At 38.7% G+C, this 24740-nt stretch overlaps 1 protein-coding gene across 10 annotated transcripts in view; it reads right to left on the reverse strand.

Moving 5' to 3' along the window:
* Positions 1-343: 343 nt before the first annotated feature.
* The window catches only part of LOC131233074 (DNA mismatch repair protein MSH4), a 29027-nt gene continuing 4630 nt past the window's right edge, over positions 344-24740 (reverse strand). For 2 of the 10 annotated variants that reach the window (XM_058229661.1, XM_058229669.1), the window contains exons 3-22: positions 24605-24717; positions 19610-19655; positions 17494-17601; positions 17085-17160; positions 14468-14540; positions 14211-14356; positions 14058-14143; positions 12923-13062; positions 12697-12836; positions 12561-12611; positions 11806-11869; positions 10145-10288; positions 10001-10068; positions 9805-9863; positions 9468-9624; positions 8103-8155; positions 7895-7993; positions 1558-1672; positions 1329-1451; positions 344-1196 (exon numbers count right to left, since the gene is read on the reverse strand). In XM_058229661.1, coding sequence (XP_058085644.1) covers positions 1026-1196; positions 1329-1451; positions 1558-1672; positions 7895-7993; positions 8103-8155; positions 9468-9624; positions 9805-9863; positions 10001-10068; positions 10145-10288; positions 11806-11869; positions 12561-12611; positions 12697-12836; positions 12923-13062; positions 14058-14143; positions 14211-14356; positions 14468-14540; positions 17085-17160; positions 17494-17601; positions 19610-19655; positions 24605-24717 — 2032 coding nt within the window. In that variant the 3' untranslated portion in view covers positions 344-1025. Of the gene's footprint in view, positions 1197-1328; positions 1452-1557; positions 1673-7894; positions 7994-8102; positions 8156-9467; positions 9625-9804; positions 9864-10000; positions 10069-10144; positions 10289-11805; positions 11870-12560; positions 12612-12696; positions 12837-12922; positions 13063-14057; positions 14144-14210; positions 14357-14467; positions 14541-17084; positions 17161-17493; positions 17602-17831; positions 17879-19609; positions 19656-24604; positions 24739-24740 lie in introns of those variants that run through there. The other 8 variants (XM_058229660.1, XM_058229668.1, XM_058229663.1 and 5 more) reach the window with 7 other exon arrangements.

Raw genomic sequence — 24740 nt, forward strand, 5'->3', positions numbered from 1 at the left:
CCTATACTGGAAGACTATATCCTTCCAATCTTTTGTGGTTGGCGTGGTGTGCGTGTGAATCCACTTTACAGCCCATCAGATAAACGGTCTGATCACCACTGAGCCACATTTCTACACAAATACAAATTCAACACTCAATGATGCTGAACATATCCTCAGCTCATATAATTCCTCCTGACAATTCGTCAGAGTGGAGGTTTTGCCAGCCAACGGGTCCAAGGTGCCGTTAACTACCAACATAAAATGTGGCAGGAGAGCAGTGGATCTAGACTGTCCATCCTGTTGGTGGATGGCATGTGATTGACAACCACACCAAACCGACTACCCAAAGCCAAAGGAAAGATGACCTTCAAATGGATGATAAAACTGAAATTTCTAAGGGTCAATATTCAGCAATGATCATCCAATCAGCTTGATTTCAACCGTGGGCCATCTAAAGACAAGATAGTCTAGATTCACCATCCCCTCAGGCCAAGTATGAGATAACAGATACTCCCTCTTCATCCAGCCCAGTGTTGCTCTGGTGATGCTAGGATAAGGGACACGAGCAAGTACCTACTTTCGCATCCACAGCTCATAAGTGCAATGTTGCTCATGCCTTCAAGATACAAGCTGTTCATCAAGCGATCCCACCTGTTGGATGCCTTCCCTAAAAAATCAGGTCATGTGATCATCAAGCATGTTGCGTGTGTATGCTGAATTCAGACGGTTGGTTATTTTCTAAATAACCACCCATTTATTTTGTATGCATGTCCGCCAAATGATGATCAGACCAGCCAGATTTTTGAGACAATGGAACACACCTGATGAACGGGTTGGATCTCACACATGTGCGACTAATGCCAGGAGTATACTTGACTCAAGTTCACTCTCAGCTGTCTTCTTCATGATTAGGAAACCTACTTGGCCAAGTTGCTCTAGCCTAAGTCAGCTCAAGAAGAGAAATGGCATCATCTTTCATCATTAAACATGCACATCTTCTTCTCTTTATTGGCGCCTCTTGAGATAATATTGCAATGGAAATCTCAGCTAGTTAACCTCCCTTCTATGTAGCTCTCCTTAAGATTCTGCAATGCTTGCCGGGTTGCTTCCTCATCTTGGTTGGAGTATTTCAGGCATATCAGCCGCTGAGCAACACGATAAATCATCTGAATCGACTCATACTGCGTGCAATTTACTTCCATCCTCCTCATTTCCTACAAAACCAGACAAAAAAATATACAGTGATTGCATGACCGAAAGCTCATACGAAGAAGGGATCTGAGTCATGAAACATTCTATCCAGTGATGTCTAATTCAACTCATCCAAATCAATGAATAGCCATTACCTTTTCTGTGATTCTTTCTGTGATACTCCTTGCAGTTTCAATCACTGAGCTGGGTAGTCCAGCAACTCGAGCTAATAGGAGGCCATAGTGAGGCACACGGCGCAGCCCGTCTCTTAGATTAAACTGATAAAACAAACGGTGGAAACAAACATTTCAGCACAAGAAGGTAAAGCCCAAGATCAGTTCTCCTTTCCCTATTCCCAGTACAAACGGAACTCAAAAGAGCCACCTTGAAATCTAAACGGTTGTTCTTTACATCAACTTCGAAATGGAGAATCTTCACATTGGGGTAGATGCTTGCTAGTTCAGATAGGTTTTCCATATGCGTCGCAAATATAGTATACCTGAGGATCAATGCACAAGATTGAGAATGAAACACAGTTGAGTTAAGAGCATACGAATATTCTTGGATATAGTGTTTCCAGAGAAAAATGTGAGTAACATCAATAGCCAAGAAAAATAAAGAATCTTGTCACTCTGCAAAGGAATAGTGGAAACATACAGATATGTAAAAGCTGCCAAAAATGCCCGAGTAAATACTTGCAACAAATAAAAAAGAGATCTACTTAAAAAGGAGACCAAGTATGTTGACGATGCTAAAACAAGTCTGAGCCTAGAACCCCTTTCTTTAATTTCATCAATCTAATGAAAACGGTTCCAGACTTCTTCAAATGTAAAAGAACTTTCTGCATTCACTGAATATGTCTTCACAGGACCAGCCTGACTATTGTCAGGAGCATTTTCACTGCATCGATTTAGAAATTCTTTTTATCTTTCAGTAGATAGAGGTGAACAAACAGGAAATTTTAAGGAAAGACAGCCAATGCTCTGACAAGAAGTGGCATCCATCCTCACAAGGACCAGAATTGGTAGAGCTATTTCCTCTAGAGCTAGTTCATCGGACCTTTCTACATAAGTACAAGTCAATAGTGTTAGCCAGGTAACTTTAATTCTGGGCATGGCATAAGAGTTTACATTTTCTATAAATCTTTGGGCTGGATTTTCAGTGTAGAAATTTTGGGACACACCCATAAAATGGCAAGGGTGAAAGAAAACATTGTTGGAATGGCTTTTTAAATGCATTTGTCATAAATTATGTGTACATAATGGTCCTTACCTGAAGTAGATGCTATGTCAAGAAATTTATCTTAATTACATGGTCTGGGCACCATTGCATTTGTTGTTAGGCATCCGTCCACGTGGGGTGATGCACCTTCAAGCTAACGTGATTGCAACTAGAATGCTACTATGCTGGGAGATACAGTGCAATTCCAGCTTATTTGTCATTTAGAGGGCATTTGGATTGTAAGTTACTTTTATGGGGATAAGTAACTTTCATCACATAAGTTACTTTTATAATGGTGCTTGCCAAACCAACTTAAGTTTTAAAATAAAGTAACTTATTGGGTGCTTGCCAAACCAACATAAGTTAAAAGGTTACTTATTGGGTGGTATCCAAACGGGCCCTTTAAGGATTGGATCCAATGACTCAACTGATATTAATGACAGTTGTAATCACTCTAAATGGGTCTGTGATGACGCACTCAAGTCACAACAGTGGTCGACCTGCTTCAAAGGTCGACCACCTCACAAGATTGTACTCTGATCATTCCCCTTTGCTTCTAACCTACCAAGAAGACCCAGCTAAGTTTCCCTGACCTTTCAAATTCCAGCGTATGTGGATTGTCCATGAAGATTTTTATCAGGTAGTTTCAGATTGTTGGCAAACTGAAGTTTCTGCAACCCCAATGTACCGCTTCTTCATCAAGCTCAAGATTCTTAAGTCTAAGCTGAAAACATGGAATAAAGAGAAATTCAGAGATATTAACCAAATAGTCCAGGAGGCTGAGAATGAAGTGGCCAAAGCTGAGAATGCTCTCCAATCCTTGCAATCCGAACCAAATCAAATCAAGCTCAACATCGCCCAGGCAAATCTGAAAAAAGCCCACTTAAAAGAGGAGATATTTTGGAAACAAAAATCAAGAATCCAATGGCTGAAGGAGGGGGATAGAAACACCAAATTTTTTCATACTTCTGTCCTAGTCAAGCACAGAAAATTGGCCATCTCCAAACTGAAGAATTCCTCAAGAGATATCATTGAGGATATGGGCGACATAGGAGAGGAAGCAGAAAATTATTTCAGGCAGCTTTTCTCCTCTGAAGGAAAATCATCTAATCAGCAGATCTTCAACCCAATTCCACGGTTGGTCACCAATCAGATGAACACGGCCCTCATGAAACCTCTAACGCTGGAGGAGGTAAAGCAAGCGGTATCTTCAATTCCGATTGATAGCGCCCTAGGCCCCGATGGTTTTGATGGAGCCTTCTACTCCTCATGTTGGGATGTGATAAGCACGGACCTGTTTGAAGCAGCCAAAGACTTCTTCAATGGAGGCCCAGTCCCTAGAGCCTTTCAATGCACCCAGATTTGTCTCATTCCTAAGAAGAAGAATCCAGAACATATCACAAATTTTCGGCCGATCAGCTTATGCAATTGCATCATGAAAATCTTTTCCAAGCTCATGGCTTCAAGGCTGTCCCACATCCTCCCAAGTCTTATATCTCAAGAACAAGGGGCTTTTGTCAAAGGCCGGCTAATTTTGGAAAATATCTCCATAGCAAGAGAGATGGTCAATGAGTTAGATTGCAAAGTGTTTGGGGGCAATCTCATTATCAAAATAGATATGGAAAAGGCCTACAACTGTCTCGAATGGGGCTTCATCTTCAATGTACTACAGAGTTTTGGCTTCAATCATCAATGGATTTCTCAGATAGAACGCTGTTGGAAAGAGGTTTGGTTTTCCATCCTCATTAATGGCAGGAGTTTTGGATTTTTCCAAGCTAGCAGAGGTTTAAGGCAGGGAGACCCCCTATCTCCTTCGATATTCATATTAGCAGCAGAAGTTCTCAGTAGGGGTATCTCCAACCTCTTCCCTTCCGGAGCATGTCAAGCGTACAGCATTCCCCACAATTGTCCAACTATTACCCATCTGTTTTTTGCTAATGACGCAATCCTTTTTCTCAATGGCAGGCAAGCTAATGTGTGCAAAATCCTCGGTTTCATTGGAGACTACGAATCAGCTTCAGGTCAAAGGGTCAACAAGTCCAAGACGGCCCTCATAACCCCGAAAAAAACATCCAGACATAAAGCCCAAAGATTGATGAATCTCACAGGATTCAGCCAGAGTTTCTTACCCTTCTCTTACTTGGGTGTACCTTTATCCAAAGGAAAGATTAGAAGCCCCCTGTTGCAGCCGATCGTGCAGAAGATCTTAAGTAAAATTGAAGGTTGGAAAGCAAAATTTCTCAATCAAGCAGAGAAATTGACTCTCATCAAACATGTTTTATCAAGCATCCTAGTCCACCTTCTATCGGCTATCAACATTCCAAAGTCAGTCAGCAATTACCTGAATAGAGTTTTTATCAATTTCTTCTGGGGCAGCTCTCAAGATGGACCCAAAAGGCATTGGATTAATTGGTCTAAGGTTTGCTCTCCTATCAGAGAAGGAGGTCTGGGAGTTAGAAAAATAGAAGATGTTATGCAGGCTTTCCGAGTCAAGATGTGCTAGAACCTTATCGAAAGTAAATCTCTATGGGCCTCTTTTATGTCAGCAAAGTACTTCTGGAAGCTCATCTTTAACAAAGAAGTAGCAGGCTCGACTTCCTCACCAGTCTGGAGCAAACTTCTCAAATCCTTACCCAGCACTCTTCGCCACACCAAATGGCTCATTGGAGAAGGAAAAATCAGCTTCTGGATTCATAACTGGTCCGGTTGTGGGCTACTAGCAGGTGCCATAACATCCCCCGTCCCTCACACTCTCCTGTCTGCTTCTATCAGAGACTTCAGCCCCATCTCAGGTCGCTGGAATTTCTCGAATATTCAAAGTTTCATCACTCCTTCCGCAATGCAATCTATCTCAGCTTCTTCAGTGGCCTTGTCTAACCGTGCAGACAAGTTAATTTGGGACTTATCCTCGTCAGGAACATTCTCCCTCAAATCAGCTTGGAACGCTATCAGGGACCATCAGCCAGAAATTCCATGGATTAAATGGATCTGGCATAAATTCCTACCACTGAAAATTTCTATCTTTGCTTGGAAAACAGTCCACCACGCAATCCCTGTTGATTCAGCAGTGCAGAGGTTCGGCGTCCACATTGTTTCGAAATGTGAATGCTGCCAGCAAGCTCACCCAAACCTCCCGCCACCTCCCTCCGCGGGTTTGCCTCATCCAAGCAACCACAGTCTCTCTCCTCAGCACCAAGATCTCAACCCATCCCACCTCCACCTGAGTAGTGACAGTCAGCAGCAGCGACTGCCAGGGGCTATGCAAAATCCTCCATCATCTATGCCCCATCAAAATAGTGTCAATCTTCACCATCGCCCAGTAGGGGCAGAACAGTCCTCTCCTCCAGCAACGGTCCATCACAACATTGTCCACCATCAGCAGCAAAACATTCTTCATCTGGCAACCCAACACGGCTATGCAGTGGAATCCATAGATCATCTTCTCAGTTAGGGAACTATTGCTTCAATCGTCTGGTAGCATTTCCACATATTGTTTGGTATTCCCCAAATACCCGACCAAACCATTCTTCATCGCATCCACCATTGGACATCAGCGACCAGCTCTCAATCCTGCTCCTCCATCCTTATCGATCTCCTCCCAAGTTTGGTCATTTGGGAAATATGGCTGCATAGAAATTCCGCTCGGTTTGAGGGCCACAAAATGTCAGAGAAATCCATCATCTCTAAGGTGACCTCTTGGTTAAGAGAGATTGGATCATCTATTCAGGAGGAGGATACTCAGTCCACGGCTGCCAACGTTATTCTTCAGACCTTGAATATCAAATGCCCGGCCCCAATTGCATCAGGTGGTACCCAGTTTGTCAGATGGTCCAAGCCTTCGATAGGCTGGCTGAAAATGAACACTGATGGCTCGTCCAGAAACAACCCAGGTGAAAGTGGAGGTGGAGGAGTTTGTAGAGACCACTATGGGAGACTGATCTTTGCCTTCTGCAGACAATACGGAATCGAAACTAATACGGTGGCGGAAGCTCAGGCCATGCTTGATGGCTTGTCCATCTGTTCCAAAATGGGCCTGACAAAAGTGATTGTCGAATCGGACTCCAATATTGTCGTTAATGCGGCAAGGGATCCTCAAGCGGCCTGTCCTTGGAGTATTTGGTATAGGATGGGGGAAATTCAAGCAAAGACGACTACTCTTAATCTCATATTCACTCACATTTTCCGAGAAGGAAATGCAGTTGCAGATGAGCTAGCTCGAATGGCCAGTGAAGGTTGTCCAGACAGAATTTTCCGAACCATTTCTGACCTTCCATGTAGTGTCTGAGGAGCGCTTGTCTTGGACAAATCAGGCCTAGGTTCTTTAAGGAGCTCAAGACCAGGAGATCTTGGTTTTTCTTTTCTTCGTCTGCACAGAGGTCCATCTGGATCCAATTAATTTTGTTTTTACTTTAATTTAAGGGGCTACACGATAGGAGAGGTCCGCAGTCTTTTTTTTGGGACCCTCCCGAAATCCTGTAAATTTCTCTGATCAATGACACTGATGTGGCATGAGTCCACTTTACCCAAAATTTTAAAAAAAAGTCTCAACAGTGGAAATGCCAAGAGGTTTCACCTTGGATGTCCCTCAAATCTCATTTGTGTGAAATACAGGAGATTTCACCTTTCCTCCTGAGAGCTTGTTTCGATCAGTAAATAGTGAGAAACTCAAAAGGCTTTGTTTTTCTACTTAGTCAAAAACTCGAGCTAAAATTCATAGAATCAGAACAAGTACAAGAAAAGTAAATATAGATCTTATAAATCCACTTCCAGCTAGATCCAGAACAATCACCACTCCAGCTTAATTGATATATAATCCTTTCTGGTCAAATACTTGATTATATATGCTCGAATCAAACATGGCTGGTAGTGGATTCTTATGCTGAAGTTTTCCAACATCAACCCAAATTCAGATAACCAGGCATATATAAATGTGTGTGTGTGTGTGTGTGTGCAGGCAAACATACAAATATGGAAGCAAAAAACTGTTTATATTAATTCCATGGTGGAAATCCCCACCTTTTGCTGAAAAAGAAAAAAGAAGGCACAAAACTAAGAAGGAAAATCAAGATGTGTGTATCAAGAAACTAGCTTCTGAGAAAATCCCCTCGATCTACTATTATTATGTATGCTAGCGACACAAACAAAGTCACAGCTAAGATATTCCAAAACGGTTATGCAATGGCCATTACGGAATGGTAATGGTGGAAACCATTATGCATTATGGGGTCATAACGGAAAAATTGCCTTGTAACGGCCCTATAATGGTCCAATAATGGTCCATTATGGGGCAAAAATAGGATTTTTTTTCAACAACAACAAGCAAAAAAATAAAAAATATTCCGTAATGGCTGTTACAGCCCGTGTCATAACAGTAATATCGGTGGCCATTATGGCCACCGTTACCGTTATGGAATACCTTGGTCACAGCACTAATTCTATTTGTGCATTCAAAGGTCAATGATCTCTGTAACAGTATGGGACATATGGTTTAAGTAATTACACTTTAAGTGATAGCAGGTGTTCACAACAGCTCCATGCAATTGCAAATCCGTCAGAGGAAGACGTCGCTCTCCCAAGTTCATCCATAACAATCAGGCTCCTACATCCGACATTCAATGCTGTTACAAACAAACAAGAAATTTTGCACAAATTTAGAATACACACACACACACACACACACACACACACACACACACACACACACACACCTTGGAGAAACATTCTGCATGAGGTAAGCCGTCTCTTTCATCTCTGTCATGAACTGTAAGGAAAAGCAGGTCAACAAGGACTGAATGCCCATCATACAATTACAAATGGGAAAATGATATGTTCTAAACTGAAGTGCATAACATATGAAATCTAATGTAGAAAAACTAATGAGTTTCTCCAACGGTTCTGCTGAGAGACTATCAAGAGAACGACCAGTGTTAAACAATGAAGTTCAAGGAAAATGTGTAGGATGACCTATTTGGACCTCCCAATTTAAACAAATGACTTTTGGATGCAGTAAAGCCCATAGAAATAGTATCTCCCGTCACTGAACATGAGAGTTTATATCAAAAGACTTGAACCTCCTACCGTATATTAGAAGTGCACAGGAACTATATGCACATTCAAATATTCAATCTCACCAAATTTTCAAGACTTGGGCAATAGACATGCATAGTGACTCCCATCCAGAGTGAATGGACTTAGGTTGTTTGGTACACAATCACCGATATACCAAATGGTTCACACAATCTTTTCCCCAGATTAATTTACAAATGACAATATTACCATAGATAGTTCCTGCATCTGCAATACTCACCTACATGTTGGTCTATGAGTAACACCATACTGATGCTGACCATTAATCTCATTTTAAAGTCCTAGGTTTTGACAAAACATACTTTATTACTTCCAATCACACGTCTTTTCACTATGCCAATCATAATGTTACAGAGTTTACAAATTATAGATTTATATTGCTACTGATCATATCCATGTTGTTGATGGGAAAAGTTCCAGCTGAAGATAATACAAAACCTTTACTTTTTGGTTTGCCATCAGAACCTTCCATGAGTGAATGTAGATAGCCTGAGGTGGTTTATTAAATTGCACACACCGAGGTAGTTTACTAAACTACATGCACCTATCATGTGCACACTCACCCAAACACACTGTCCAGAGGGGGAATTGAGATTTAGGTCAAGCATATATTTGTTCCCATTTACGGGTATTGTGCATTTGGTGCACTTTCTGCCAGCAGCTATCAACCGAGCCACCTCTTTTCAGGTCAACCTGATGGATAATCTCAGATTCCGGTTTCAGTTGATTTCTGTGTAACCAGCATCTTTCTGGCCTAACTTTTTGGATCAATGGAAGAGAAACTCCCATTGGAGCGAATGAAGGTCCGTCCCGGTGGCACGTGCACAAACACACACAGGCACACACACGCATGTGCGCGCAGATATATATATATATATATATATATATATATATATATATATATATATATATATATATATATATATATATATATATATATATCTATAGAGAGAGAGAGAGAGAGCTTTGAAGTTTATAATTCTTACTGTGCTAGAGTTGGATTCCAGATTATCGCCCGTTCCTATGCGTGTAAATATGCGATCAACTACCCTTATAATTGAGAAACGAGCAGGAACATAGCAACCGATCTGAGCAAGGATGACTATTAGACACACTTGTTGAAGATAAGTACTTTTCCCACTCCTGTTCATTAAAAAAAATGTGCAAATGGCAATTGACTATCAAATGGACTTCAATAACAAGCAGAAGTCAGGCTTTTCAACATCAACTTCTTACTCATTAATAGTATTAGAATCCAAGTCATCTTGAGAGTAGTTTCATGTTTTAACCAAAAAAAATTTACTTTCACAAATGAGATCATACATGTTTGGCCCCATGACAACCACCATGTTGGACGCCTCAGAAAGAAAAATATTGTTAGGCTGCATGGGAGAAGTAACTGAATGAGCTTCTAAAGGTATTTATGAATTCTATTATTATAAACAAGAAATTATGCAAATGATCATCTCTAGGAAAGGCTAGACTCAAGAATTCAATGAAGCCAAAATATAGAACATACAACGAAATCATTGTGTAAGCTTTCTAGTACAGGGTGTCTCCCAGCATCAATTGCCATAGGACCATTTTCTATTCAATAATAAATCAATTGTCATTATCACTTCAACAAAATCCTTAGTTGAAATCATTCCGGAACACATCCTACCTGTAAACTCCGGTCTTGTATATCGGTCAACAGGCTTAATAGATATTGTATGTGCAAATGAATTTACAATCATGTCTAAAAGACATAAGACCTCTGCAAGCATTGTCAGTATGGAGACATCCTTCTGTATGGCATCAATTAGTCCTGCAAATTAAATTACATAATTAATACTACAAACAAAATCAAATGCAATAGTTCCATGTTTTAATCAGATCAAATAAGAAGAAATGGTTGTTGACCTTGGAGATGAACCAAGAATACGAACAGCATGTTAATCCAAGGATAAGCTATTTGAAAAATCCAGGTAGGATTGCAGTAACTATCTGAAAGAAATTAGCAAATATCCTCCCAACCCTCAAGTTTGAAACAAGCAAATTTTCCACAGTATCTACGTTCAGTGGAACATAGTAAGATGAGCTTGGATTCGATAATATCAACAAAACTCATGGAAGAAATACAATATGTGCAAGAGTGCTTGACAAGCTATCTGCATATATTTCATCCACACTAGGACTATCCACTCTCCATTTCCTCCTAAGACTATCCACTCACCAAGTACCATGAAGAAGTGATACACTTATAATATTTGAGATTCATTATAAACATTTTCAGTCTGGTTGTTCAGGTTTAACCAGTGTCAGCATACCAATAAAGTGAACTGAAAATGGAAAGGCAGTAACTTAGCCCTTTACTGGGTAATGGGTATTCTTCATTTCTTCTATATCCATCATCCGTCAATTAGCTCATTCCTTCACCTCTTAGGCAGACTAAATGATGGATGGTGGTTGCCAACATTCTAAGGCTTGAAACTGGAATTGTCATGAAATCAATTTTTAAAAAATACGGAATAATCTACTTGACCTTTATAAATCGGTTTTGTAACTTATTGCCCTTTCTCGATAAATAATGTAGGTTTGTTCAATACACAAAAAAGATGCATTAGGGGAGACTGCAGAGAGAACAAATTTCCCCATTCAAAGATACAACCAGGAAACACCATTCTTTGCCAAAAGATTGACTAAAACACTACTCTTTGCCAAAAGATTGACTAAATCATCCACCTCTACCTACACAAAGTGCCGAATTTCATTGAAATAAGGGATTACTTCTATGAGGAAAGTAATTTATTGGTCATTTCTCAAGCATACAAAGAACATAATGGTTGACAAACTAATATATGAATGTCTTCAATGAACTTACTATGCAAAAGTGTAATGAGATAATAGAACAGCTAGAATAACTCAATCAAATTTGAACAAGCAAAAGAAAGGCTAGCCACATGCTACATTGAAAGGAATGAAAGCATATCAGTTCAAAGAGGCATAACTGTAAAAAATAAAATGCACGAGTTACATAAGTACAGCCATGGAATATAATTAGGCCCATTTGCACAGAATTCCATACCAGACTAGTACTAGTTGATTCTCTATAGAATTTATTATAAAGGCTTTCATCTAGCAATTGTCACTTTATAAAAGGTGACTCGTTCTTCAAATTCAGAAGTCCTCACTTTATGGATCTTCAAATTGTGCAGACACTTAAATAAATGTACAAATGATCTTGCAAGAGTTGTCGACAAGTGGAAAGTATAAACAATTCAAGAATTGGAGCAGTAATGTTATGTACAACTATCATTAGCATGTTTAAAAATTCAACACCACCTTCCACACACAGTTCTGTTCGCATATAGCACTCTTCAGCTGCAGACTTGTTTCTAACGTTCAACTGTAAAAATTACAAGTGATGCATCAAGACATGGAATTTATCTTATTCTCAAAATATACATGATATAGTTTCTGAAATCTGCATTAACAAGAAACCAACCAAAAGGCTTGAAGTTTTCGACATATACAAAAGTTTTAGGGAAGAATTACTGCAATCTATTTATAACCACTACCAGTCAAGTGTTATAGAAGCCATTTGAAGTGTACACCTCGAGGCACAATTGAGGTGAGCTGTAGCCTCAGTGCCTCAAGGTATGCCTTGAGGCACACACCTCAAACTATGAGGTATACATGAGTTTGTGCCTCAGCCATCATGTCTCCACTTGCACTCATGTATGAGGCACAAATGCAATCTTTTAAGGATGCAAGATTTCGGGTGGTTTGAATTATATTAGGCCATTCCAAGTTCTTCTTCACAGATTTCTCCCATCCAAAACCCTGCATCTACTCTCTTTTCTTGAAATTTCTGAGGCTTACCCCCAAAGGCATCCCTTACTTGTAAGTGATGCCTCGTTGTGGGCCTTGTGGCTTTCCCCAGTCCAATTAAAATAGTTGAAAATAAATAACCAATGAGCTTAACGCTAAGATCATTGCTTCATGTGTTGACCAGAGAAATCATTAAAGAGACCCATAAATGAAAAATGATGAAGATGCTAATGAAAGTACATCCTAGAAGGATCTATAATACTTACAGAAGCAAGTTCAAGAGTTGAGCAATGAATGTTCTTCCCATGTTTCAAGACCTATTTTTATATGCAAATGTAGAAATAGTTAGCAAACACACATTGGGAAGTGTCCATAGGAAGGGAAGAAAAAGTTCTACTCAACCTGAATGAATTTGCTAGGAAGCTTTCCATTTATGTCCTTCTGTGGAATGCTGAAGTAGAACCCTTGCCTATTGTTGAAGGGCATTTTAAGATTTGGCAGCTTGAATTCTTCACGGTACTTGTTTGCAAGGCTATGTATAGCTGTAATCTCAATGAAGAATCAGCATTTCAGCATGTTAGATGCATCTTGTAAAATTTTGAGCTAAGCAATAACGAGATTCGAACACCTTCACTAGTATCACAAAAGGATCGGCGTGCAACATCGAGTAGTCCATCTACTCCAGCTTTGACAGCAAAACATTGTTGCGTGCGAGCAACAAAAGGAACCCTTGAATGAAGTACATCTTCATCGATCACTACTTCAATTCTGATGAAAAGAACGCAGCTCTTTAGGAACAAGTGAAGTTGTTTAAAATCCACACTTTCTATTGACATTTCAAAGAAATTGACAGTGACGCACACATATTTTTTGTTTTGTTTTGTTTTGTTTTGACAAATGAAAACTACAAAAATAAATAAATAAATAAAATAAAATAAAAAAATCAAAGACTGATAAAACTATAAGGGAGAGGTAAAGTAGTAGAAATTGCAATACATATACTTGAGTAATAAAGTAATCATTCAGAAATTAACAAGCCATTATAGATTTAATGGAAAATAGTTGATAATTAAGTAGCACTTTTGCACAAGAACGAACAAGCACAAGAAATTCATATCAACAATTGAAGTACCAAAAATCAACTACTGTAGTAGAGTAACTTGGATCTGAGCTGAAATAGATTGACATGGATCTATTAATAACACGACCATTGTACAAAAAGACATAGAATGAATAAATTACTCTGGATCGTCTTTGGAAGGAAAATAAAAAATAAAACTTTCCAAATATTTCTTTTATGTGTTGGTAAGCAGAGGAGATGGCGGATAAGGCTTGAACTCATTTTGTTGCAGAGGACTGATTTCACAGAGGAAACTCAGTAACTGTCAAGAATAAAAAATAAAAAAATCTGCTAGTTTTATCAAGTTCACGGGCTGAGTTGCACATTGATCTCAAGTCTGAAACCTAATTCAGTTGAATTGTCCAGATACTAAGATTGGTTTCACTCCAATCACAAATCAAATGCTTTATAAGATATAAATTCATTTAATCAACCAATGTTTGTATCTTGCCAAACTTTGGGTTTGACAAAATTCATATCTTAAAGCCTAGCCCAAAGTTGGCTCAATATAATCCATATCATTGACCTCAGTTCAAAGTCAGTTCCTGTCAAAAACAGCTCAGTGCAACCAAAATAATATGCACGTGTGAGGACATGACATACGTGCATGTCAATGATACATAAGCCAATCATGGAACAATACCTTTTCCTTATACTGGCATACTTTTCATTTTCACATACGGACTTGTATATGTTGCAAAGAATAAAACTTTTTGCATCCTTAAGCACCTGAAAAGGTTCATAGTTTAGTTGTGAGTAGAAAAAGAGGGGAATCATGCAACTTATGTTAATGTACCTTAGAAAGTAAGGGCAGGGCTTCTAAAGCAGTCTTGAGGAGGATAATGCTAGCTATCAATACTTGACTCTTTCTAGCATTCGCATGTCCCAAAACCTCATTTGTAACTTGTTTTGGCTTGAAGCAGAAGTGGCAAAGTACCCTATCTAGATTGGAAGCATGTTGAACAATGTTGTCTGAATATCATAATATATATGGCAAACAAATTCCGCAATACCACACATAGTAATACAGATGTAACAATGTACCATGCTTACCAGTTTCTTTTGGAAACTTACGAAGAACTTGTGACACTCCAAAGAATAACTCCTCATTGCTCATCAACTCATCCTGACAAATAAATTACTCAACAGTTAAACCATAATGTCAAGCAGATTGTGTTTAAATTGCATGGCCCTATTTCTAACAAGCTTCCTGCTATCAACAGATTTAAACAGGTGGCAATGGTCAATTTACCATCAACAAGTGGCTAGCACAAAGCATATGCATTATATTATTAAATAAAGATGAGGAATTGGCTGTCTTTGAGTTTCACAAGATATAATTACCAATTTTATGGTATATTTTTAGAAGTCTGACTACCCAAGAGATTCTTTCAATAATTCCTTTATTACCCAAAAAAAATGAATATAAAATAGTCAAGGTGTGAATCATAATGTCAGTATTTTATATGTTTGACCAACATACCCTACTTCTTGAGCAGGTTTGTTGCATACTACATCTTCAAAGAGATGGTAATAGTTGAAAGTTAGGCTCGCAGAAAGTTTCATTAGAATATATTGAAGAAAACAGTAAACATTTTTTAGAAATCCAGATAACCAGAAGAGATTTCCACCATTTTGCATTTTGGCATGCCTAAGATCATCATCCAGAAAGCACATTTTATTGTTTCAAGTTAACTGAACCATTTCAAGAAATTACAAGTTACTAAGGATGAGGATATTCTTAATTGTTTAAAAAAATTAGTATGATTGGTAGTGGCACAATTTATTGTTTCACGTCAACTGAACCATTTCAAGAAAAATTATTAACAAGTTACTAATGGTAAGGATATGCTTAACACCAGTTCCTCTTTCTTTTAACGAGATTCAGTCGCCATACAAAAGAAGATGAGAATATGCTTAACTTGATTTTACAGACCAATATGTGAACTGAAAATCAAAACAAGCAGACCAAATATAGAACCTGGTAGGACAGCTAGTAGTTACACTCTGAAAAAGTCTTATGATTTGAACTGAATCTTATGGGAAACAACCTGAATCATATGTTAGAATTGCTTTCTCCAAAATTCGAATCTTATGATTTTTTGTGAATCTTAAGATTCACGAATTAACTCAGTCTATTACAGTTTAATTTGCATGTTACTTACAATTCTGCAACACAAGGATCACAGTTCTACGTAGAACCATGACTTCTAAAATTGGATTTTTGGTTTCTTCCTTTCTCTATTATTGAGTATTTGGGCCTTTTAAGCTTCAGATAACCCCTGCTTGCTTGCACTACACACCTGTAGGAGCAATTCGAGATTTCAAATTCCTAAGCCTTAAACCCTATAAGAAAGAAATCTCAGGATATCCATTGTCGTGCAATGAATTTCAATCTATTATTATGAACATCTTGAGGCTAGATAAACCAAGGGACATAGTGGCATATCTTGCATAGATTCTGATAGCTACAATAAAATATTTTCAGACAGCCAAATCTTGCATAGTTTTTTACCACCACCACTACTACTATTATTATCATCATTATCATTATTATTATTTCTGGTTTCCTTCTGTTTCAGAAAAATGGAGTGAGAAGTTGACATTAAATAAGAGAATGCACCAACAAGATTCAAATATCAAGATGAAACTTCATTCAACTGCAGCTTAGGCCAAGGAAGATGAAGACGTTAAGGATGATATTGATGTTCATGATGCTTCACTTTTGCATATCAAGATGCTTGATCATTGATGAACTTTTTCTGTGACTATGATCCAATGGTTTCTACGTAAATGATGGACGTGGCTGAGAACACTTTTTTACTCAATGTCTTAATTTTCAGAATTTTTCTGCATTATTCTGAGTAGCTTATTTGTCTTCTAAGAATCCAAAGTAATATGGGAAAAATCCTAAGATGTATGGGCCCATCTGAGATTTGATTCAATTCAAGCCATATTGTGATTTAAGATCAGATTTCAAATTTCAGAACGTTGTTCATGCTTATAATTCAAAAAAGGAAAATTCATAGAGGATAAAACCAACAGCTCCCTTAATCCATTGCATAAAGTGAGGAGATGATAAACAAAACAAAACAGTCCATAGAAAATAGCAACTAGCACACAAGTTTGACTTTTTTTTCTTCAAAATTGATAGGTTAAAAACAACCACTTGCATATTTTAATCTTAAAACAGACCATGCATCATCTAAATGCATTTAAAAAAAAAAAAAACCATATAAGGCGCCTCATTAGCAGATACAGTTTCTGAATGGAGTGAGCAATCTTGTCAAAAAAAGAAAGAAAAGAAAAAAGAAACAATGGGTCAACAAAACTATTGAGAACATAATTTTCCCACGGTCAATAATTCTCAGAGATTACTTGAGCAGCTGAGTTTAAGCGTTAAATGGTTCCACTTCCAGTGGAATGTCAAGTAGATTTAAGAGATTCTAAAAGTTATGCATAATAAACTATTGGGAACATAATATTCCTGCAGTCAATATTCTCAGAGATTTCACTTGGGTAGTTGAGTTTAACCATTGAATGGTTCAGCTGCCAATGGAATGTCAAGAAGATTTAGGAAATTCTAAGAATTGCACATAATAAATGTCTAGGAACAAAAAAGAAACACCAGTTTGCATGAATCATACAGAGAAACAACAATTGATACTACCAGGCAATCGAGACGAGCATTGATAGTTTCAATATCTTTTAAAGGCTGCAATAGGTTGGCTCGAAGAAGCCTAGTCCTGGGAAAACATAGGGTGTTAAAGACAACATAAGCAAAAATAAAATGCTAAGCGCAACTATTTATAACAATCGCCAATATATTTGGCACAATATAAAGAGGCAAACAACTTTTATGTGGCATCCAAATGTCTATAGGTAGTCAGTGACCTCTCTCTCTCTCACACACACACAAGCGTCTGCTTATGTGAAACATAGCATCAATGAAAGTTAATACAATGTTCAGAAAAAATGTTCAGTTATAAAACACAACTGTTAATTTAGAAAAAAAAAATGAACATAAAAAACAGAAAACAAAAACATGTACCAGGCAGCCAACAAAATTATCAGCATACCCTCCAATAGTTTTTGTTGTCTTTAGCATGTGAAATAGACTTCTCTTTTTGTTGTTAATGCCCCAAAGGGAAGAATGTAGTGGCTCGATAATTTCCAAGTTTTGAACACTGCAATGCAAACTGTAACTATAAGATTCATTTGATAGTAGGATTAAGAAACATTTAAACATACAGAAATTGTAGAAACTTTTTGCTTCATTCCTGCAACGTCTTGTCAGCAATTGTGTAATAGACAGTTGAGACTAGCAATAGATAATTTGCTGTGAAAATAAATAATTGAGACTAGCAATCAATTCCATGCATTAAAGTCAAATCCTCTGGTTGTTGGCAAAGGATACCTGCTAGCATCGATATTCATATGATCAAAAGAGCCATTGATGGTAACCTAGGGAATTCCATAAAAAAAAAATTTAACAAAGTAAGCACCAAAATGGCAGGATTCTCCCTTTATCAAAAAATGTAACATATTTATGAAGAAAAGGGAAACACACTTATAATCTAATTAATAACGCATTGTACATCATTTATTTTGTGGAGAAATACAATGTCGCTACCTGTGGAAGTCAAATGCATCCCTAAGACCATGCCAGATTTACAAGGACATCATGCAAATAAAAAACTTCAAACCTCAGCAAGCATATCCAATTAAGGCATTTTGAGAAGTAGCATAATATCAAAACCCTTGCATCAGCATGCAATTAGATAAACATTTCAGGTACCACATAAGATCTTTTTTAAAAAAATATATATCTTCAAAACACAGCAAGCATACCCAATTAAGGCATTTTGATAAGTAGCATAATATCAAAACCTTCGGCATCGGCAAGCAATTAGATAAACATTTCAGGTACCACATAAGATTAAGATATATATATAAAAGAAAAAGCAGCTTCTGTAGAGGCATACCAGGAAAGATGAGAAGAGTTTCAAATTCTCATCTTAAAAACAATTAGGTAATTCTTAGGGGCAATGGGACGGACAGATCATGAGGGGGTCAAGTTCAGAAGGGCCTGGACCATTTATGGTCATGCCTGTAGTTCAAGCCTGAGTCTGGCATCCAGGCCAAAGTTGGCCCATTACAAGCCACAAATGAGCCTGTCGATAGGCTCAGGTCAGGCCTCAGTTGAAAAGGTTCTGAAGCCCATAATTGGACTTCCTTTTGTTTGGCTGGCCTGAAAATCAGACAAGTCCATGCAGTGGACTTAAAAATAGTCCCGCACACAGCAGAAGCTCGACAAGCAATTCAGCCCATCAGCTCCCCTAACTGTTACCTTAAAGTGTGCAATATGATAGACAGCGAACTCTGAGAAAGGCTAAAATAACCTTTAATATCAAAGAGAAGACATGAAAAAACAGCATTCTACATAAAGACATGTACATAGAAGAGTAATGGAGGACAAGACTATAAGTCTATAACAACAGGAAGGCAGTTCTAGTTCCTAAGAGGGATACCAAACAAATCACACTAGTTCTACTCCAATAATATACATCATGCGACAAATACCTTTACTGCAAACATCAAATGATAGCAAAGCCCTTTTGTAAGACATCCAACTACTATTCGGCAGGTTATAGCAAAACCATAATCAAACCATAAACTGTGTTTCTGAACTACATACATCAATATTAAAGTTTGTAAATTACCATAAGATGATATGATGGTACCTCAAATAGTAATATTTAAAAAAAAAAAAAAAAAAAACTTAAATAAAAGACTAAAGAGAACGAAATAAAGGGACAGCTGCCAAGTTAACCCAACTAATATGCACAGATATGTCACTCAAAACACAAGAAACAGTTGACAACAGGTGCCAACAAATTTTCCAAAACATCTTCACACCACTCACTTTTTTTTACCGACATTTGTTCTTTTACAAAAGAGAAAATAATGAATGGAGAAATGCGAGATAATGTTAGAAGCAAAAAAAAGTAACATCTTCCAATTAATATTGAATACCCATACATTCAAAATTTGATAAACATAATTAAATCTTGCGACCTCAACTTCAAATCTGACGGAAGAATTGATGAAAACACAAGTAGAGAGAAAATAATAACTAAAGCTACACTAATTAATCGAAGACAAAAAAAACCATACATTCAAATGGAATCATACCGATAATGAGTGGTTTGTAACAATGACACCTTTCTCTGCTTCCGTCCTATTCAAGAACGCAGGTCAAAGTTGTGTTTAAGAAGCAAAACAATCTTATAAGTCCATCACAAGATGTATGGAAAGATGATTTATATAAGGGAATTTTACCAAAAAAAAAACTGCATAATTAATATGGAATTTACATTCCGGTACCTTTTTAAAAAAGGTTTTCAAAAAGCCACCTCATTAATCTAAATAGTTATCATTCCTCTACTTTCCACTCCAGGTCTTTAACAGCCAGTTGGGCGGGCACCGGGCAGGCGAGCAAATGTGCGGGCTACTTGGGTGAGCCCCACCGTGATGTTTATGTAAAATCCACCCTGACCACTAGGTGCATCACCTCATGTTAGGCCAAGGACCCAAAACTCACCCCCATCCATGTTTCAAGTGGATACAATGTACAGGACAACAACCGCCCTTCAAACAATTTCCCTTGGTATGGCCCACCTGAATCACGGATGGGCCTGATTTTTAGCCTCCAAGCCTAAATTTTGGTTTGGCATTTAATGGTTAGAGTGGATTTCATATCTTCATCATGGTGGGCCCTGTAAAAATGAAAGATACACATCTCTCTCCCAACTTTTTTCTTTGGTGTGGTCGACTTGAATCACAAGACAACCTGATCTTTTTGGCTTTGGGCCTAAACTAGGATTATGCATCTATTGGTTGACATGGATTTCACATACACATCACAGTGGGCCCCACCAAAAATCAAATCCTAGAGTCTTGGGTAACTATATAGCAAGATTACTTAGAAAAAAAAATGAGTTGTGCTCTTGATTTTTTCGGGTCCCAAAGTGATGTTTTGGTAAGATTCACTCTGACAATTAGATATTTAGTCTCATATTAGGCCCATATATTTATAATAAATAAATAAATAAATCAGGTTGCAATGTGATTCTGGTGGGCCACACCATAGGAAATAGTTGGGGGAGAGACGTCCACCCTCGATATTTACAGGGCCCACCATGATAAATAAATGAAACCCACTCCAACCATTAGATTTCTCAATCAAATCTGGGCCTTGGCCCAAAAATCATACCCATCCGTGATTCGCGTGGACCACACTAAAGGAAACAGTTTGAAGGGCGAGCATTGTACCGTACATTGTTTCCAATTATGTAGTCCACCTTAATTGCGGATGGGGTGAGTTTTGGGGCCTTGGACTTGTTGAGGCACAAAAATATTCCATCTCATTGCGTGTCCATTGCATTGGTCAGAGAATTCCATGGTACAGATCCTTCCCAGGGTTGTGCACTCCTTATTTTGGTAAAGAGAAGTGAATGAGGGTATTTTGGTAAAAAGGAGTGAATAGGGGTATTTTGGTAAAAAAAAAAAGGAGTGGATGAGGGTATTTTGGTAAAAAAGAGTGGATGAGGGTATTTTGGTAAAAAGGAGTGGATGAGGGTATTTTGGTATAAAGGAGTGAAGAGGATTATTTTAGGAAAGGAGGAATGGAAGTTGCCTTGTATTAAGGAAGGAGTAGTTGAAGACCACTATTTAGGGAAGAAGTTGGTAAACACCACTAGTTAAGGAAGAAGGTTCGGAGTTGTATAAAGGGAGAAGTGATGGTGATCACCACTGTTTAAGGAAGCGAGGAGTCTGGGAGGCCTATAAATACCCCTCCTCACTCCTCATTTGGACAAGAGACAAGAGGAGAGAAATTGGAGAGAAGAAAGTGGAGGGATGCTCGTCCACCTCCCCTTTTTGAAGGGTGTTGTGCGCAAGGAGGTATGTGCGGCGCACAACCCATGCTCCGCACAACCAAGTGTTGTGTGCCACTGCCACCTCGAGTGGGCACTTGTCCGCACAACAAGGCATTGTGTGCCATTCCCCAAGGGGTTTTGTACCAACGCCCAACCATGGTGCGCCACTTTGTGTGGCTTCTTGTCTTAAGGAAGGTTTCATTGTGCGCCACTTTATATGGACTATTGTCCTAAGAAGAGGCTTTGTGCGCATATTTTTGAAAAGAGAGAAGGTTGTGCAGCACTTATAGAGGAATCCATTGTGCGCTTGTCCAAAAGCCATCCATTGTGCGCTTGTCCAAAAGCCATGCATTGTAACCTTGTCTTAAAATCCTCTTGTGCGCCAATCTCATTGTGGCCGAATCTCGTTGTGCGCCAAATCCTCTTGAACGCCACTTCTCTCTCACTCTTGTCCTGATACCAGCGCACAACGCCATTTTGAAAGGAGTTTTGTCCTAACACCGGGCTTTGTGCGCCACTTTGTACTCCCTCCTAACATCAGGCTTTATGCGCCACTTTGTACTCCCTCCTATCCTAACACCAGGCTTTGTGCGCCACTTTGTACTCCCTCCTGTCCTAACACCGGGCTTTGTGCGCCACTTTGTACTCCATCATGTCTTAATACCTTGCTTTGTGCGCCACTTTCCATGGGTACGTGTCTTAATACCTTGCTTTGTGCGCCACTTCCCATGGGCACATGTCTTAATACCTTGCTTTGTGCGCCACTTTCCATGGGCGCATGTCTTAATACCTTGCTCTGCGAAGGGACTTTGTCTTAATGCATATGTGGTGCGCCATTTCTCTCTCTCCCTTGTCTTAATGCAAGCTTTGTACGCTCCACATTTCAAGGGTTGTGCACTCCACATTTCAAAGGTGTGCGCTCCACGTTTCAAGGGTTGTGCGCTCCACATTTCAACAGTGTGCGCTCCACGTTTCAAGGGTTGTGCACTCCACATTTCAAGGGTTGTGCACTCCACATTTCAAGTGTTGTGCGCTCCACATTTCAAGGGTTGTGCACTCCACGTTTCAAGGGTTGCGCGTTCCACATTTCAAGGGGGTGCGCTCCACATTTCAAGGGTTGTGCACTCCACGTTTCAAGGGTTGCGCGTTCCACATTTCAAGGGGGTGCGCTCCACATTTCAAGGGTTGTGTGCTCCACTTTAAGAGGAATCCGTTGTGCACTCCACCTTCAGAGGAAATTGAAGGAAATGTGAAGTACAGAAAGAGAATTCCGGAAGAAAGAAGAGTCTGTCCATACGACTGAAAGGATAAATGGAAAGACGATCAACGCCTATCATACAACCAAATCAAGGACTTCAAGTCTGTACAAGCCATCTACCTTTGTGATGAACGTCAAAAGCATCGAAATGCTGCTAAAATTGCCACTGAACTACCTTCTCTTTCATTCATTGCATTACATTGATTGTACTCTATTTTTAGAATCAATGGAATGCAAGGATGTAAATGAACTCAAAATAAATAAAATACTTTGTGATCATTGTTCTCTCATTCTTTCTTTGTTATCATTGAATGAAATCCCCCAAATCGAATGCATTGTTTTTTGTTCGAAACAGGACTAACATGAGGTGACGCACCTGGTGGTTGGGGTCGATTTTACATAAACATCGCAGTGGGGCCCCCCCAACCGGACATTAAAGAATTGCAGCGAAAGCCAGTGGAATGATAATTACAGCGGTTAATGAGGCAGCTTTTTGAAAACCTTTATGAAAAAGGTACTGGAATGTAAATTCCATATTAATTAGGTAGTTTTTTTGTAAAATTCCGTTAATATAATACAAAGAAAGCAAATTTTGGAGTCTAAACAAATTTCTCAAGAGATGACTACTGGTTGATTAGAATGAAAGTATCTTAAGAGGGAAAACCTCGAGTGTAGGAATAATGCAAAAAATGCTAGAAAACAAACAACCTAATAAGTGAATACTAAGTGAACTTGAAATAACTTGCAATGCTCTCCATTTAACACTATCATCCTGCACAAAAGATTTCATTTAAGCTTGACCTAATGTGATTCATACAAGTATCAAGCTATCGAGTTTACAGTAAAGTTTTAAGCAGCACTGTAGCTCTCTGAGGAATTTCTCGTTCAAAATACCAAGTCAACTTTTCAGCCAACTCTTGAGGATCTAAGAAAGCCTACATGCACACACTTTTCAGGACATATTTCAGCCAAACTTGATTCAGATGGAAATTTACAAGACTTCACTGGGTTTATTTTGCTGCATGACCAACATAATGAAGCAGCATACGACGTGACAGTTAACATCTATCCATCACAATCTGTTTGTGACCTAATACAGTAGCACCTGGAAACAATTGACAACCCAGTAGAAACTAACACTCCAGAGAAACAAGAAATTATAGTAATACAAAAGAATCCAGTGAAAGAATACAAACAAAAAATAATCAAGAGACATTCAAGGCAAATCAATGCAATACCATCCAGATAAGTGTTACAACTTGTATAAACAAAGAAAAGAGGATAAAAACTTCCCATGCCCCCACCTCTTCAATGAAAAGAAAACGAATAATATCCTTCTAAATCATTTCTTTTCTTACCCTCTCCATGACTATTGGACTTCTTCTCTTTTCTCTCTCCCTCACTCTCCTCCAATTTTTATGGGGTGAAAAAGAGAAAAGAACCCCATTCAGTGAATATTTTTTCCTATTTCGACCCTACTTTCTCTATTGAAGGGTCCCACACTATAAAAATGACAGCCCACAAAAGGTCTCCAAACTTCACTTGGAGCTTCTTTTTCCCCAAAATAGAACATAAAATCCCATAACTCTTCTCTTCCTAAAATAAATGATTTATTGTTTTATTGCCTGGACTCCCTTCCAGATCCACTTCTTCTAATCTATCTCATTTTTTGTCATTAAGCATCCCTAAATGACTTCTCCACTCACATGACACTTGTACATGACATCAACCTCCCAATAAACAACACACCAAATGTCAGCCCTGTAATCTCACCCAGACAGAAAATAAGAATAACACCCCTAAAGCATAGTAGTTGGTGCACAAGGAGCCCACTTGGACATCAACACTTCTCAACTCTTCCTCTTTTGGGGGCGTTGATCTCTTTCATTGTTGGTTGGGATCATCCACTCTATATCAGATACGCTCTTGAGTGGAAGTTACAACATGAATGGAAAAATAGGTAGAACTCAAATGCATGCAGAATTGGATTACCATTTGATAGTAGCAGCAGCAGCAGCCAAACAGAGATAATACTGCTTGTAATAAGTATCCAAGCCAAGAGCAGATGGTTCCTTGGCAGCCAAACTTTTAACCAGCACAGCTCCCTGTGAAACATTGATGAAAAGCT

Source organism: Magnolia sinica, chromosome 18 (assembly GCF_029962835.1).
Source record: "Magnolia sinica isolate HGM2019 chromosome 18, MsV1, whole genome shotgun sequence".
NCBI lineage: Eukaryota > Viridiplantae > Streptophyta > Magnoliopsida > Magnoliales > Magnoliaceae > Magnolia > Magnolia sinica.